Raw genomic sequence first — 16805 nt, 5'->3', positions numbered from 1 at the left:
AAAGTGGATTTTGCTTCAAACATCTTTTCTTTTCCTTAGGTAGGAATAGCATAGGTTGTGATGCCTGGGTTCAAATTCTTCTTTACCACTTACTATAACCTTTAGGCAAATGACCTAATTTTTCTGTACCTTAATTTCCCTGTTGGAAAAATTGGGAGAGTAAAATAACTACTTCATAAAGTTGCATAAGGATGAAAGGATTTATTTGTAAAGCACTTAGAACAGTATCTGCCATTTAGGAAATACTATGGGCTTCCCTGGAGGCTCAGACCTGCGATGTGGAAGATTCAAGTTCAATCCCTGTGTCAGGAAGATTCCTTGGAGAAGGGAAGAGCAACCCACTCCAGTATTCTTGCCTGGAGAATTCTATAGACAGAGGCGCCTGGAGGGCTACAGTCCATGCGGACACAGTGTCAGACACAACTGAGTGCACACACAGACACACACGCGTGTGCGTGCAAGTGATTACAAGACAAAATGAGCATTCATCAATCCCTAGCTTATGTCAGGCTCTGGGTTGAGTTATGAACTTTTCTTTCACTACTTTAATAGTTTGGTGGTTTAGTAGCTAAGTCATGTCCGACCCTTGCAACCCCATGGACTGTAAAGCCTGCCAGGTTCCTCTGTCCATGGGATATTCCAGGCAAGAGTACTGAAGTGGGTTGCCATTTCCTTCTCCAGGGGATCTTCCTGACTCAGGAATTGAACCAGGGTCTCCTGCATTGCAGGCCGAGTCTTTACCAACTGAGCCACAAGGGAAGCCCTAATAGTTTGTAGATATGTACTTAAAAGATCATTTAACAAAAGAATGTCTCCCTCACTAGACTGAGGGCTTTATAAAGGAAGACACTGACTATTCACTCTTCTACCCTGATAATGAGAACAACGGTCACACTCATGAAAGACTTATTTATTTAATGAATGAATGACCTGATTACGTTTCATCATAATAATCATTTTATACTTTCATCTACTCATCAGTGTAAAAAAAAAAATCCCCTTTATCTTTTGATCTTCTGTATCTAGTAGAGTTCTAAGCACAAACAGGTGCTCAATAAATGCATGTTTAACTACAGAAGGAACTCTATAAACAATTTCTGTAATCTGCACTAAATTTACGATATTTCCAACCTAAAGGGCTATTTGGCAAAAAAGAACAGCTAATATGGACAAATGGAATAACCTGTTGCGGCAAACATTCTTTTATGAAGATGTCTGAAATAATCTTCTTATTTATATATGTGCCAGTATACCAACCAAAATCCATTGGTTTTACTACAGAAATGCTAATCATAAAAGATGGACACTCAAATGATGTACCTTCAAACTGCAAGTCATCTACCGTTGCCATTCAGTCAGCGGGTCGTCTCCCAATTATTAGGAAGATAATTTGCAGAGGTCTAAAAGGAAAAAATAAATACACTTCATAGGATACCATAATAAAATATCTGCAAACAAATATTTTAGGGTTATACATGGTGTTGCTTTCCCTTATGTCCTTTTTTAGCGGGATTTGACCGGTTTATACAAAGATAACCATTTAGCATCAGATACTATCAAAAATGTTATAAAGAAACTAAGGGGGTGGCAAACAGGAGTCCATTGGTTCCATCCAATCTCACTTACAATGTGGGTGTTAAGGGCCGAGTGCAGCCTGGAGATGGAAGGATGAGAAAGGGGAGGCAGGGATTTGATAGAAATGGCTATGAGGGCAGTGAAGAGCAAAGGCCGTCAGCCTAGCCCATGGTTAAGGGCACAGGCTCTGGGGTTGGACGGACTTGGGTTTGAGTCCCAACTCTGCTGCTTCTGGCTATTTTGACTATGGGCTCCTCAGCACCTATTTCCTCATCTGTAAAATGGGTTTATAATTGTACCAGCTATGGTTTTTCCAGTGGTCATGTATGGAGGAGAGAGCTGGACTGTGAAGAAAGCTGAGCACCGAAGAATTGATGCTTTTGAACTGTGGTGTTGGAGAAGACTCTTGGGAGTCCCTTGGACTGCAAGGAGATCCAACCAGTCCATTCTGAAGGAGATCAGCCCTGGGTGTTCTTTGGAAGGAATGATGCTAAGGCTGAAACTCCAGTACTTTGGCCACCTCAGGTGAAGAATTGACTCATTGGAAAAGACTCTGATGCTGGGAGGGATTGGGGGCAGGAAGAAAAGGGGACGACAGAGGATGAGATGGCTGGATGGCATCACTGACTCGATGGACGTGAGTTTGAGTGAACTCTGGGAGATGGTGATGGACAGGGAGGCCTGGCGTGCTGCGATTCATGGGGTCGCAAAGAGTCGGACACGACTGAGCGACTGAACTGAACTGAACCCACACGATGTTGGGTGCCATTAACTGAGACAAGTGAGTGTGAGGCGCTTAGTGCACAGCGAAAAAATAGTAGGCGCTGGAGTAATGGGAACCCTGCAGCCTGGGTCCCCCTGAGCCCAGGATGGTTTGGGAAAGAGCTGCCCAAGACGTACGGGTAGTGTTTTTGGAGGAGGAGCTGGGCCGCAGCGACACAGGTGGATAGATCCCAGGGTCTTTCAGTCCCGGGCCGGCCCCGCAGACCCCGCTGCCTCACCTCGTGGGCGCTCGGAGTCCGACCTGTCTGGGTAAGCCTGGGGCCTCAGATTCTCCGCGCAAGTTCTGGTCCCACCGAGTTGCCGGAAACCGGAGATCCGGGGGGCAAAACTTCTCCACCTCCTCCGGGCAGAGCTCCGCCCCCTTAAAGAGACAGCAGCTCCCGGAGACATCACTTCCCGAGACCTCAACAAGCAACACCATCCACAGCTCACTCCCTCCGCCACCCATCTAAGGGCGAAGATCGGCTTCTTAAAGAGGCAGGTGGCCCGGGGCGGAGCGATGGGGATGCCGAGAGGGTTTGCTTTGGTTCACCTCGTTACCCGGGATCAGGGGTACGGGAAGCAGAGAATTCTCTAGAGTGGGGTTTACTTTATATTTGGTTATATCTCTTTTCTTATTGAAATATGGAACAGCTTAAGGAAAGACAACTGTAAAAAGGAAAAAATGCCATCAATCCTCCCACTCTTGGCCATTTTTAAAAGAAAATTATTAATTTACTTATTTTAAAAGTCTAATTAACCATGGAGGGAGATGCAAGTCAATTGCTTTTTGAGTGGTTGAATGCCCATGATCTGCGTCAGGAGGATGTCTGTTCATGAAGACACCTCCGTATGTGTGTAATTTGTTTCTTCACTCCTGCAACGGTCTGTCTTATGGTCTCTGGGCAGTGAGAGGTGGGTAGGGATTGGCATCTGTTACCCCTGTGTCCCCCGCACAGCATCTGATCAATGCCTTGACTACCACAGGAGCCCAGTAAGCAATGAAGTTGCGCTGAGTGCCCTGGTGAGAAACATTTTGCCCCTGCTGCCAGTGTTTGCTTGGTTAAGACCTACACGTCCCTCAGATGTGGGTACACTTTGTTCCTCCTAGGGAAAGCCCTCCTTCTCCTCCCAGGATTTATTTTGCTCTCATCAGATCAGATCAGATCAGTCGCTCAGTCGTGTCCGACTCTTTGCGACCCCATGAATCACAGCACGCCAGGCCTCCCTGTCCATCACCAACTCCAGGAGTTCACCCAGACTCACGTCCATAGAGTCAGTGATGCCATCCAGCCATCTCATCCTCTGTTGTCCCCTTCTCCTCGTGCCCCCAATCCCTCCCAGCATCAGAGTCTTTTCCAATGAGTCAACTCTTCGCTTCAGGTGGCCAAAGTACTGGAGTTTCAGCCTTAGCATCATTCCTTCCAAAGAAATCCCAGGGCAGATCTCCTTCAGAATGGACTGGTTGGATCTCCTTGCAGTCCAAGGGACTCTCAAGAGTCTTCTCCAACACCACAGTTCAAAACCATCAATTCTTCGGCGCTCAGCCTTCTGCACAGACCAACTCTCACATCCATACATGACCACAGGAAAAACCATAGCCTTGACTGGACGGACCTTTGTTAGCAAAGTAATGTCTCTGCTTTTGAATATGCTATCTAGGTTGGTCATAACTTTCCTTCCAAGGAGTAAGCGTCTTTTAATTTCATGGCTGCAGTCATAGTGCCCTGTATTTGCCTAAACCGCAGCAGTTGCTATTATTTGCCCATCTTTGCTGGCCTGTGAGTGATTTGCAGGGAAGGATCAGGAATGATTCTGGTCTCTGGGTCCTCAGGGCAGCCCAAAACCAGGGACACGATATTTGCTCACCAAAGGTTAATTGTAGAGTGATCGAGTTCTGACTGTCTTAGCAGCATAAGCCAACATCACTACCCACACAAGGTGGAAGCTGTGACTTTGGCCTCACTACACTGGGCCTTCACAATCCATTAGAATGACTTACATCTGACTAATGGGCTTCTCAGGTGTCACTCGTTGTAAAGAACGTGCCTGCCAGTGCAGGAGACATGAGAGACACAGGTTCGATCCCTGGGTCAGGAAGATTCTGACTAATGAAATAATTATACACACACACACACACAGTGTATTTACTGGACTAACCTTGTGATCAGGCTTTATACATGCAGCTCTTTAATTCTCTGAACAATCCAGCAAGCTCAAGGAGACTATCCTCATTTTCTAAAGAGAAAACTGAGGTCATGTATGTATGTGTAGGTTACTTTGGTTGAATAGGTACCAGGAACGCATTACGACACACAAATTCATATGTGTAAGTGTTTCAAACACCTCTTATGCCCCATGTCCAACCCTCTTGGCTGCACCTGCTGCTAATTTCACCACCACAGGCCTTATTCCAGCTTCAGCAGGTATAACCTAAGTGGGCATCACCTCAAGTCCATATCACAGGCTTGTCACTTCCAGCATCAAGGCTCGTGTCATGGGGTCATGGGACTGTGGGAATGGTTCAGCACTGGGATAGTGCAGCCTGGAAGTGCATAAGTGGGGAGCGGTCTATACCTCATGGGACAAATCTCAGACCAATGGAATCAGTAACTGAGTACATGTTTCTCTTTTTCCTCTCAGATGGACTCTCCTCAGGTATTTCATACAGTTTTCAAACTGGCTTGCAGAATCAAACAACCAAATGCCTTTGGCAGTGGCCAGTTTGATAATGCAATAGCTCTCCTTCCCACCCTGTTCTACAACTCTCGTCCTTCACTCCTGGTCCTTGGACTCACACTTACCAACAAAGTACTCCCATGAGATAAGGAACCCACACTGAGGCCTGTCGGTACCAAGAGTGGTCCCAGAAAGCAGCCCTCAGGATAGAGTTTTGGAACCAGACTGCTCACCAGTCAAATGGCAACAACAACGCCACAGCTATGTTGGAAAGAGGTGATAATACATAGACTATATATTTCTTCTCGTGGAAATAGAAATAAAAGTTGCAGTGATATATTAATTATAATGATATGTAAGTTTTGGCTAAAAATGAAACAAGCATCGAATGTAACTGTACTGGTTTAACTAAAACAGCAATTCTCAACTGGGGAGTATTTTGCTCCTAGGGGATATTTGGCTATGTCTGAAGACATTTAAAAAATAATTTTATTAGGTACAGTTGATTTACAGTGTTGTGTTTGTTTCAGGTGTACAGCAAAGTTATTCAGTTATACATATACATATACTCATTCTTTATCAGATTCTTTTCCCATATAGGTTATTACAGAATATTGAGTAGAGTTCCCTGTGCTAAACAGTAGACCCTTGTTGGTTACCTATTTTATATATAGTAGTGTGTGTATAATGGCACCCCACTCCAGTACTATTGCCTGGAAAATCCCACGGATGGAGGAGCCTGGTAGGCTGCAGTCCATGGGGTCGCTACGAATCGGACACGACTGAGTGACTTCACTTTCACTTTTCACTTTCATGCATTGGAGAAGGCAGTGGCAACCCACTCCAGTGTTCTTGCCTGGAGAATCCCAGGGACGGGGGAGCCTGGTGGCCTGCCATCTATGGGGTCGCACAGAGTCAGACACGACTGGAGTGACCGCAGCAGCAGCAGCATCGTGTGTTATCCCCCTCACCACATTTCCCCTTTGGTGACCATAAATTTGTTTTCAAAATCTATGAGTCTGCTTCTGTTTTGTAAATAACTTCATTTATATCATTTTTTTTAAGATTCTGTGTGAGTGATGTCATACGATATTTGTCGTTCTCTGCCTGACTTATGAAAAAAATTTTTTTAAGTTATTTTATTATTCTTATTGTTACTTGGCCACACCTCACAACACGTGAGATCTTAGTTCCCTGAGCAGGGATGGAGCCGTGCCCACTGCGGTGGCAGCGCAGAACCTTAGCCACTGGACTACCAGGGAGGTCCCAGGAAGACATTTTCAACTGTCACCACTTGTGGAGTGTTACTGGCCAGTGTGCTTCTAAACATCCTACAGTGCACAGGATAGCCCCTCACAGCAAAGAATTATCAAAACGTCAGTGGTCTCAAGGTTGAAAAAATCTGAGCTCAAAATGTTCATATTTCCTTAGCTCATTGGTCCAAATTCATATGGTAAGGAAGGTGAGCCCAGCTGATACTATTTAGACCTCTACTGCTCCCTAGGTGGCGCTAGTGGTAAAGAACCTGCCTGCCAATGCAGGAGACTCCAGAGACTAGGGTTTCATCCCTGGGCGGAGAAGATCCCCCGGAGAAGGAAATGGCAACCCACTCCAGTATTCTTGCCTGGGAAATCCCACGGACAGAGGAGACTGGTGGGCTACAGTCCATGGGGTTGCAAAGAGTCAAACACAACTGAGCAATGGATGTACACACTGCTCTGAGCGGGGAATAAACCAGTGAGAGACAGAACCCACCCCACCATCACCTAGATAGAATGGAGGAAGAACGAGGGAAGAAGGGAAACTGAGGAGAAAGCCTTGCTTTGATGGACAGGGTTTGGGGTGGAGGGACAGTCTGAAAAGTATGAGCCTTGTTAGATGCTGCACATGATCCCAACAGAGTCCGTTCAGTTCAGTCGCTCAGTCATGTCCGACTCTTTGCAACCCCATGGACTGCAGCACTCCAGGCTTCCCTGCTGCTGCTGCTAAGTCGCTTCAGTCGTGTCCGACTCTGTGCGACCCCAGGACGGCTCCCCCGTCCCTGGGATTCTCCAGGCAAGAACACTGGAGTGGGTTGCCATTTCCTTCTCCCGTGCATGAAAGTGAAAATGAAGTCACTCAGTCATGTCCAACTCTTCGAGACCCCATGGACTGCAGCCTACCAGGCTCCTCCATCCGTGGGATTTTCCAGGCAAGAGTACTGGAGTGGGGTGCCAACTCTGGAAACTTGCTCAAATTCATGTCCATAGATTTGGTGATCCATCCAACCATCTCATCCTCAGTTGACCCCTTCTCCTCCTGACAGAGTCCACTGATTTTCCACAAAGAGGAAAGCTGGCAACCACACAACTAAGCCATGCTCTGAAAGTGCCTCCAACACCCCTGAGTGACATCCATCCCAGGGAAAAAGCTGCTGGCCCTTGCATTATTATCTCAGGATGATGCAATGTTACAGAATTGCCACACATTATTTTGGCAAATGCACCGTTTTTGTAGAGTGAGCTGAGTCAGGTCAAATAAAACCAAGACCTGAGAATGGAGCTTTCCAAAGGAGATATCAGACTAGTCACATAATGACAGTTCTCTGGAACTGTGACTTTGTGAAGGGCTCCAAACCTATTCTTCCCCTTCCAGTGGTTACTAAATTCTTAATTTTCACAACAACCATGGTTGCAAAGCTAAATTTTTCAAGGCTGCCTTGGAGCTGGGAAAGGGGAATAAGACTAGAGCAAATTAAAACACCACAAAGCTCACTGTTCTTACCAAGATTCAGCAGTTCTTATTAAATAGACACTTCTCTGGTTATCAAAAAACCTTTCTTTGGTTAATTTACAGAACACTGAAAGAAGTTGAGTTTGACAATTTCTGCCAGTGTTCTCATGCTTTTTGAAGTGGATTTTCAGAGATTCTTACTCTTCTAGTTCAGAAGGGCTTCTAACTCGTTTATATTAAATGCATTTATTTTTTTATATGTAGACACTTCAGTCATCTTTTTTCATTTTAATTACCTCCATGACTCTTTTATATCTTCTTTCTGTTCTTTCACTAGCTACTTTTTCTTGCTAGTTCAAAGTTATACATTCATTTAATTTTATTTTGGTTGTTGCTTTTAACTCATTTTATTTTTTCTTATCAGCTTTTTAAGCTTATTATACATATACACACCACCCTATTGAACAAGTAGCTCCTAGTCTGCTGTTTTACATATTCCCCCAGTCTTTAATTCAACAATTGTGTATTTGTTTCCTAAAACTTCTATTTGACTCTTTAAAAAATCATTCTGGATAGCCTATTAATACTTTTTTTTTTTTTTTAATCCAGGAAGGCAAATGATTTAATAACTTGCTAGTGGAAGCTGATCTTTTCTGTCAAGGTATACCAGGGTGCCTGTGCTTAGCTGTTCAGTCATGTCTGACTCTTTGAGACCCAGTGGACTGTAGCCCAACAGGCTTCTCTGTCCATGGGGATTATCCAGGCAGAATTACTGGAGTGGGTTGGCATTTCCTTCTTCAGAGGATCTTCCCAACCCAGGGATCAAACCCAGGTCTCCCGCACTGTAGGTGGATTCTTTATCATCTGAGCCACCAGGGAAGCCCATGAATGCTTTACCTTTAATACATAGTTGTAGTTATTTAAATAGTTTTTATTGATAATTTTAATGTCTGAAATTCCTGAGGATCTAAATATTGCTGTTTCTGTTGATTCTCACTCATCGTGGTTTTTTTGTGTGTTGATAATTTTTGTGAGCTCATATTAGTTTCATCCTCATCTGTGTAAATTCTCAGCATCTAAATATGTTGTCTTTTCTAAAAAGTTCCACTTGACTCTATTTTAAAATACTTTTTTTGGCTGTGCTTCAGGGTATGTTAGTTCCCCAACCAGGAATGGAACTATGCCCTCTGCATTGGAAGCATGGAGTCTTAACCACTGGACTGCCAGTGAAGTTCTGGCTCTTTTATCAAAAGTACATGGCCATTTTTGACACCAAGATACAGAGGATACTTCAGAGATGCATTGCTCTTGCATCTTCCAGAAGCAAGAAAATCTTCCGGAGTCACTGCTGATAAGGGATCACTTTGATATCCTTTTAGGAGTCTCCATCTTAATACAGGAATCTCAGAATCAGCTGCCCTATTCTACAGCTGGTTCAGAGCATAGATTTACCAACACAGAGTTTACAATAGCGCTTCCCCTCAGGGCTTCTCTAACTTTTGTTAAACTATTTGCCCAGGACTGTTTTACCCAGTTCCCTGTTTTGCTTTTACCCAGTGATATTAATTATATGCATGTATATACATATGTGTAAATGCTTGGGGATTTTCCTCTAACTCTTATGAAAGTGAAGTGAAGTCACTCAGTCGTGTCCGACTCTTTCAGACCCCATAGACTGTAGCCTATCAGGCTCCTCCATCCATGGGATTTTCCAGGCAAGAGTACTGGAGTGGATTGCCATTTCCTTCTCCGGGGATCTTCCCAACCCAGGAATCGAACCTGGGTCTCCCACATTGCAGGCAGACGCTTTACCGTCTGAGCCACCAGGGAAGCCCCAACTCTTATGAAAGCAGTACATTAAAATAGTTATTTCATGGAATAGCTAATTATTTAGTGAGCAAAAGTCTGACATGCTGCCAGAAATTAGATTCTCAACTAACTTTTCTATTATTCAAAATTCCAAGTATGCCCACACAAAATAAGAACAATATGATGAAATCCCACATACCATCACCCATATTTACTTACTGCAATTTTTCCATTGATCCCCTCTTTTCTTCTTTCTTTTTATGATTTTGTGAGGTCACTTTTAAAACTTAAACACATTTGTTTTGAAGAGAAACTTGCATTGACTCCATGGAATGGAAAACCATGATCTCTTGCCAGTAATAGAATGTAACTATGATAATAAAACGAAAATCAAAGTTATTAAAACTTAAGAAATAAACAATAAGATATAAAATTAATAATGAATCGATTTATACAAATACATATCTGGAAGTTTTCCAGTGAGGATAAAGGAACAACTTGTGATCAATCAGTAATGAAGATATATCAGACTCATTGCTGTTCATTTAAAACAAGGATTCAGTTCAGTTCAGTTCAGTCGCTCAGTCATGTCCGACTCTTTGCGACCCCATGAATCACAGCATACCAGGCCTCCCTATGATTCTATCTTCTGGTGTTGATGTTATAGCACCAAAAATCCCAATTCCTAACACATATCTGCAATTGGAAAGGAAGGACAAAACATACTTAACCACTTTCTAGATTTCAGTTATACATACTTATACCTTTAGTATAAATTTATATCTTTAGTATAGTATAATCTGCCTCCAGATGAACTGCTGGTTCTGGTACATCCCTTGTGCTTTCCCTTCTCTGTGCTGATGCCCTTCCCCTCCATCACCACCATTCCTCATCAGCAGGGTCTGCTCTCAGGCCTCCCCTGTGACACCAGCTCAGATCCCTACAGCTCTCCTGCTCTCCCTCCCTTCTGAACTCCTGGATCCCTGCCTGGACCTCTCCTGGGCACTGATCCTTCCTACCCAGCACTTGGCTGCCCAAGCACAAGTATTATCCTCCTGTCCAGGTGGGGGGACCTTGGGACATGGCTGTGGAAATCCCAGGGCATGAACACGGCAAACAGAGGAGAGAAGGTCCCTGAGGTTATTGACTAATCTAGTGTTTTTCAAAGTGTGTTCTTTGGGAACCAAATCCCATAGATATGCTTTACTAGATAGTGTTCCCTGGTCAAAATAGTTTGGGAAATCTGCATACTATACTCTCCTCTGGGCTTCCCTGGTAGCTCAGCTGGTAAAGAATCCACCTGCAGTGCGGGAGACCTGGGTTTGATCCTTGAGTTGGGAAGATCCCCTGGAAGATGGCATGGCAACCCACTCCAGTATTCTTGCCTGGAGAAGCCCATGGACAGAGCAGCCTGGCAGGCTACATACCATGGGGTCGCAAAGAGTTGGACAAGACTGAGTAACTAAGCACATACCTACTTTGTAGGTATAAACGATTGTTGGCTTCCAAAGTGTTGGTTGATATAATATACCACTGAAAATAACAGAATTACTAAAGGTTTGAAACTTCTATAGGCCACTGTAATATGGTGTATTGGCGATCCACCCCAAGGTTCAGCGATTTGTAGGAAGTCTCAGAGAACTTATCATATAGCCATCTTCATATAGCTGTGTTATAACAGTGAAAGTATACAAGACAAAATCAGTAAAGGGAAAAGGTACATGAGGTCAAAGTCCAGAGAAAAACAGGAAAAACTTCCCAGGGTCCTCTCCCAGTGGAGTCACACAGGACACACTTAACTCTCCCAGCAACAAGTTGTAACAACACTTGTGAAATATCATCTGTCAGAGATTAATGCCCAAGGTTTCTAATGGAGGTTGTCTAGCATGTACCTAAATTTCGGATTCCCAGAAGGAAAGCAGGTTTTTCAAAATACCTAAAATGTGGAAGGAAACCGAATGTGCATTAACAGATGAAGGGATAAGCAAAATGTGTTATATACATACAATGGAATATTGTTCATCCAAAAAAAGAAGGAAATCCCATAACACACTACAACATGGAAGAAACTTGAGGACTATGCTAAGTGAAATAAAACAGTCATAAAGAGAAAAATGCTATAATGGTTACACTTACATGAAGCACTTAGAGACGTCAAAATCATAAAGACGGAAAATGTAATGGTGGTTGCTAGGAGCTAGCAAGAGAGGGGAATTGAGAGATATTGTTTAATGAGTATTGTTTCAGTTTCACAAGATGAAGAGTTATGCCGATGACTGGTAGGATAACAACGTGAAGGTAAATTAATGCCACTGGATTATACACTTAAAATGGTTATAATGGTAAATTTTGTTTTGTGTAATTTATTACAATAAAAAAAGAAAAAAGTAATAGGACCAGTGATTGTAGATGTAGATCATGTAATTCTATTAACTGTTTAAATAAAAACTCTTTCCAAAAAAAAAAAGTAAAGGAATAGGAAAAAGACATATTACGCTAATATTAATCAAAAGAAAGCTGGAATGGCTATATTAATTTCAGATAGAGCAAACCTCAGAGTATGGAAAATTACCAGGGATAAAGGCATTTCATAACAATAAAAGGGTCAATTTCCAAGAAGGCTTTACGTGTATGTGCCTAACAATAGAACATCAACATACATGAGGCAAAAACTGATATAACTGAAAGGAGAAACAGACAAATCCACTCTCATAGTTGGAGACTATCAGAAATGGATGGATCTCGCAGGCAGAAAACCAGAAGGATGTAGGAGAACTCAGTAGCACCATTGGTCAACTGGATGTAATTGACATCTGTAGACCACTTTACCTAACAACAGTGGAATATATATTCTTGTCAGCTTACATGGAATATTCACCAAGATAGACAACATCTGGGGTCATATAACATACATTTAAAAATATTTTAAAAAGTCATATATGCTTTGAGACCACAGTGGAATCAAACAGAAAAATACTTGGAAAACTCCAGGATGCTGCTGCTGCTGCTGCCTGTAGGTTAAACAAAACACTTCTAAATAACACAAGGCTAAATAAGAAAACTCAAGAGAAGGGTGGGACAAATTGAGAGAGTAGCATTGAAACATGAACATTACTATATGTAAAACAGATAGCCAGTGGGAATTTGCTGTGTGACGTAGGGACCATCTGGATGGTCTCAACACCATATTAGTATCTCAGGCTATGTACTAGGGTAGATTCTAGCATGGGGAAGGCAAGCAGAGCACAGACTCCAAGGACAGGGGAGAAGGTGAGTAAAAATCTGATTGCCCAAGTCCAGCTTACAGGTTAACCAGTAGTCATGCCCTCTCAGTGATCTTCTGCAATATCCCCTCTCACCACTCTTTCAACATCATACCAAAAGTTCTGGCTAATGCAATAAAAGAACAGGAAATAAGTGTATACATATAGGGAAAAATAAATAGAGCTGTCTTTGTTTGTAGGTTACACAGTTGTTTATGTAGACGATCTGAATGAACTGACCAAAAAACTACTGGAACTAACAAATGATTATGGCAAGTTTGTAAGATACAAGGTTACTACACAAAAATCAATTGCTTTCCTACATACCAGCAATTGCCAAAATCCGCTGGATCATCGAAAAAGCAAGAGAGTTCCAGAAAAACATCTACTTCTGCTTTATTGACTATGCCAAAGCCTTTGACTGTGTGGATCACAACAAACTGTGGAAAATTCTGAAAGAGATGGGTATACCAGACCACCTGACCTGCCTCTTGAGAAATTTGTATGCAGGTCAGGAAGCAACAGTTAGAACAGGACATGGAACAACAGACTGGTTCCAAATAGGAAAAGGAGTACGTCAAGGCTGTATATTGTCACCCTGCTTATTTAACTTATACGCAGAGTACATCATGAGAAACGCTGGGCTGGATGAAGCACAAGCTGGAATCAAGATTGCCGGGAGGACTATCAATAACCTCGGATATGCAGATGACACCACCCTTATGGCAGAAAGTGAAGAGAAAGCCTCTTGATAAAAGTCTTTCACTTTTGTGAAAGAGATTGAAAAAGTTGGCTTAAAGCTCAACATTTAGAAAACAAAGATCATGGCATCCGGTCCCATTACTTCATGGCAAATAGATGGGGAAACAGTGAGAACAGTGGCTGACTTTATTTGGTGGGAGGGGAGGGGCTCCAAAATCACTGCAGATGGTGACTGCAGCCATGAAATTAAAAGACACTTGCTCCTTGGAAGAAAAGTTATGACCAACCTAGACAGCATATTTAAAAGCAGAGACATTACTTTGCTGACAAAGGTTCTTATAATCAAAGCTGTGGTTTTTCCAGTAGTCATGTATGGATGTGAGAGTTGGACTATAAAGAAAGCTGAGCACTGAAGAATCGATGCTTTTGAACTGTGGTGTTAAAGACTCTTGAGAGTCCCTTGGACTGCAAGGAGATCCAACCAGTCCATCCTAAAGGAAATCAGTCCTGAATATTCATCAGAAGGACTGATGTTGAAGCTGAAACTCCAATACTTTGGCCACCTGATGTGAAGAGCTGACTCATTTGAAAAGATTCTGATGCTGGGAAAGATTGAGGGCGGGAGGAGAAGGGGACGACAGAGGGTGAGATAAGGTTGGATGGCCTCACTGACTCAGTGGGCATGAGTCTGAGTAAACTCTGGGAGTTGGTGATGGACAGGGAGGCCTGGCATGCTGCAGTCCATGGGTCTGCAGTCAGACACGACTGAGCGACTGAACTGAACTGATACCAGCAATGAATGAACAATTGGAATCTGAAATTAAAATCATAATACCATTTACATTAGCACTCCCCAAAATGAAATACATAGGTATAAAAATAATAAAATATGTGGAAGATTTATACAAGGAAACCTATAAAACTCTGATGGAAAGAAATCAAGGAAGAGCTAAATAGAGAGATATTCCATGTTCATGAATAGGAAAATTCAATGTTGTCAAGATGCCGATACTTCCTAATTTAATCTGCAGATTCAACGCAATATCAACCGAAATCCCAGCAAGTTATTCTGTGGATGTTGACAAACTGATTTCAAAGTTTATGCAAAGAGGCAAAAGGCCCAGAATAGCCAGCCCAATATTGAAGGAGAAAAACAAAGTTGAAGGACTGATACTACTGGACTTCAAGATTTTATAGAGACATAGTAATCAAAAGAATATGATATTGACAAAAGAATAGACAAACAGATCAATAAAAAGAAGAGAAAGATGTGGATCCAGAAACAGATCCACACAAATATAGTCATCTGATTTTCCAAAGGGCCCTATTATAATTACCTAATCACCTCACAACAACACCACCTCCAAATACCATCATTAGGGATTAGGTTTCATCATATGAACTTTGTGGGGATACAAACATTCAGTTATTTATTCATAACTGCCAAAATTTGGAAGCAACCAAGATGTCCTTTACTAGGTGAACAAATAAATAAACTGTGGTATATATCCAGATGATGGAATACTATCTAATGCTAAAAAGAAATGTGCTATCAAGTCTCGAAAAGACATGAAGGTTTCTTATGTGCATATTCCTAAGTGAAAGAAATGCATCTGAAAAGACTACATACTGTATGATTCTAGAACTATATGATGTTCTAGAAAAGGCAAAATTATGGAAATACTCAAAAGATGAATGGTTGCCAGTGGAGAGAGAGAAATGAACAGGTGGAGCACAGAAGATTTTAGGACAGCAAAACTATTCTTTATGATACCATAATGGTGGATACATACATCACATATTTGTCAAAACCCATAGAGTGTACGGCACCAAGATTGAACTCTAATGTAAGCCATGGACTTTGGGTGATAAGGATTTGTTAATATAGGTTCATCCATGTAACAGATGTACCACTCTGGTGGGATATGGCTATTGCAGAAGGCTGTGAATGTGTGGGAGCAGGGGGTATATGGGAAATCACTGTACTTTCTGTTTAATTTTACTGTGAATCTAATACTGCTCCCAAAATAGCCCATTTAAAATAAACAACAATAAGAAAAAACAACTGACACCAGGGATAAAGATTGCTTTGTGCCTGGCAAAATGCTATATACACAGGAGGGTTATCAGGGCTTAAAGAGGCAAGTGTTTGCACTTTGTGGGCACAGCATGTGGTATTTGCACTGAGATGCTCAGAAAGAGAACATCTTTTGGAGCTGGTTTTTCTTTCTCTAAATAAAGTTAATGGGCTGCTGGCCAAGGTTGACACTTTTTGAAGGTGACAACCACTTTCATGTCGCTCTCCCTCCTATCCTAACACACAGGTACATAAATGCCTCAGGAGGCGTAAACTTAAGCTTTGTGAATTAACTCCTTCGAGATTACTAACAGCAGAATGGACCTGAGGCCACTTCCCTTCCCTGGGTCTCAGTTTCCCTGCTTAAAAAAGAAAGTGGTTTCAGACGTTTTCTAAAACACATCACAGTTCTGAGCTTCTGTGATTCTTCTCTCTCTCATGAGCCATGCACTCTCTGGCTTGAAGTTCTCTGGATGCGTGCTTCTTTCCACCAGGACCACTGACCCCACTGGGCTGGTTTACTGCTTGCTGTTCTGTATTTCTGGTTTCAGCATAGACTTTGCTTGCTTGGGGAATTCCTCTTGACCTCTCTAAACAGAATTAGCTGCCCCCTCTCCATGCTCCCAGTGCCCCATTTAACCTTCCTCGCTGTACTTAATACACGGAGGATACTCTTCTGTCCACTTGACCCTTCCCAGCTGGACTCCGCACCCAGCTGAGAGCAGCATTGTATTTATTACTCTACCCTGAGTGCTGAGGGAAGGAGCAGGCCCAGGTTTCCTTGGGGATGTCCCCAGCTCAGTCTTGACCTGGAGAGCTTCCAGACTCAAATGCTCTGGAGAGGGCTAGGCCTCCAGAAATTCACAACCACTAGCTAGAAGCTGTGAGTGAGAAAACATCCTTCAGCAGTAAAAGGACAATTTACATTATTAAACAAATAATTAACAGTAGAACTTACTGCAACAGAGCCTTTCTAAAGAACCAGAGTCCCTTTAAGTGTGCCGGTTTAAAGCTTTTGCTTTTTAACTTTATCAGAGAGAGAATTTAGGACCTGAAATCTTCCAATCCACGTATCTCTCAAAGGTTGCTGCTGCTGCTGCTGCTGCTAAGTCGCTTCAGTCGTGTCCGACTCTGTGCAACCCCATAGACAGCAGCCCACCAGGCTTCCCTGTCCCTGGGATTCTCCAGGCAAGAACACTGGAGTGGGTCTCTCAAAGGTTAAGTAA

General features: G+C 42.7%; 2 protein-coding genes across 8 annotated transcripts in view; both read right to left on the bottom strand.

The window, feature by feature from the left end:
• YIPF1 (Yip1 domain family member 1) overlaps positions 1–9910 on the bottom strand; it is a 47318-nt gene extending 37408 nt beyond the window's left edge. For 4 of the 7 annotated variants that reach the window (XM_061411879.1, XM_061411880.1, XM_061411882.1 and 1 more), the window contains exons 1-2: positions 2577–2708; positions 1321–1400 (exon numbers count right to left, since the gene is read on the bottom strand). In XM_061411879.1, coding sequence (XP_061267863.1) covers positions 1321–1351 — 31 coding nt within the window. In that variant the 5' untranslated portion in view covers positions 1352–1400; positions 2577–2708. Of the gene's footprint in view, positions 1–1320; positions 1401–2576; positions 2710–9756 lie in introns of those variants that run through there. The other 3 variants (XM_061411884.1, XM_061411881.1, XM_061411885.1) reach the window with 2 other exon arrangements.
• Positions 9911–10081: 171 nt separating this feature from the next.
• Positions 10082–16805, bottom strand: part of IFT25 (intraflagellar transport 25) — a 75132-nt gene continuing 68408 nt past the window's right edge. Inside the window, exon 7 of the mRNA XM_061411891.1 lies at positions 10082–10233. Coding sequence (XP_061267875.1) covers positions 10180–10233 — 54 coding nt within the window. The 3' untranslated portion in view covers positions 10082–10179. The remainder of the gene's footprint in view (positions 10234–16805) is intronic.

The sequence above is a fragment of the Bos javanicus genome, chromosome 3 (genome assembly GCF_032452875.1).
Source record: "Bos javanicus breed banteng chromosome 3, ARS-OSU_banteng_1.0, whole genome shotgun sequence".
Taxonomy (NCBI): domain Eukaryota; kingdom Metazoa; phylum Chordata; class Mammalia; order Artiodactyla; family Bovidae; genus Bos; species Bos javanicus.
This window is presented reverse-complemented; position numbering and strand designations above follow the sequence as displayed.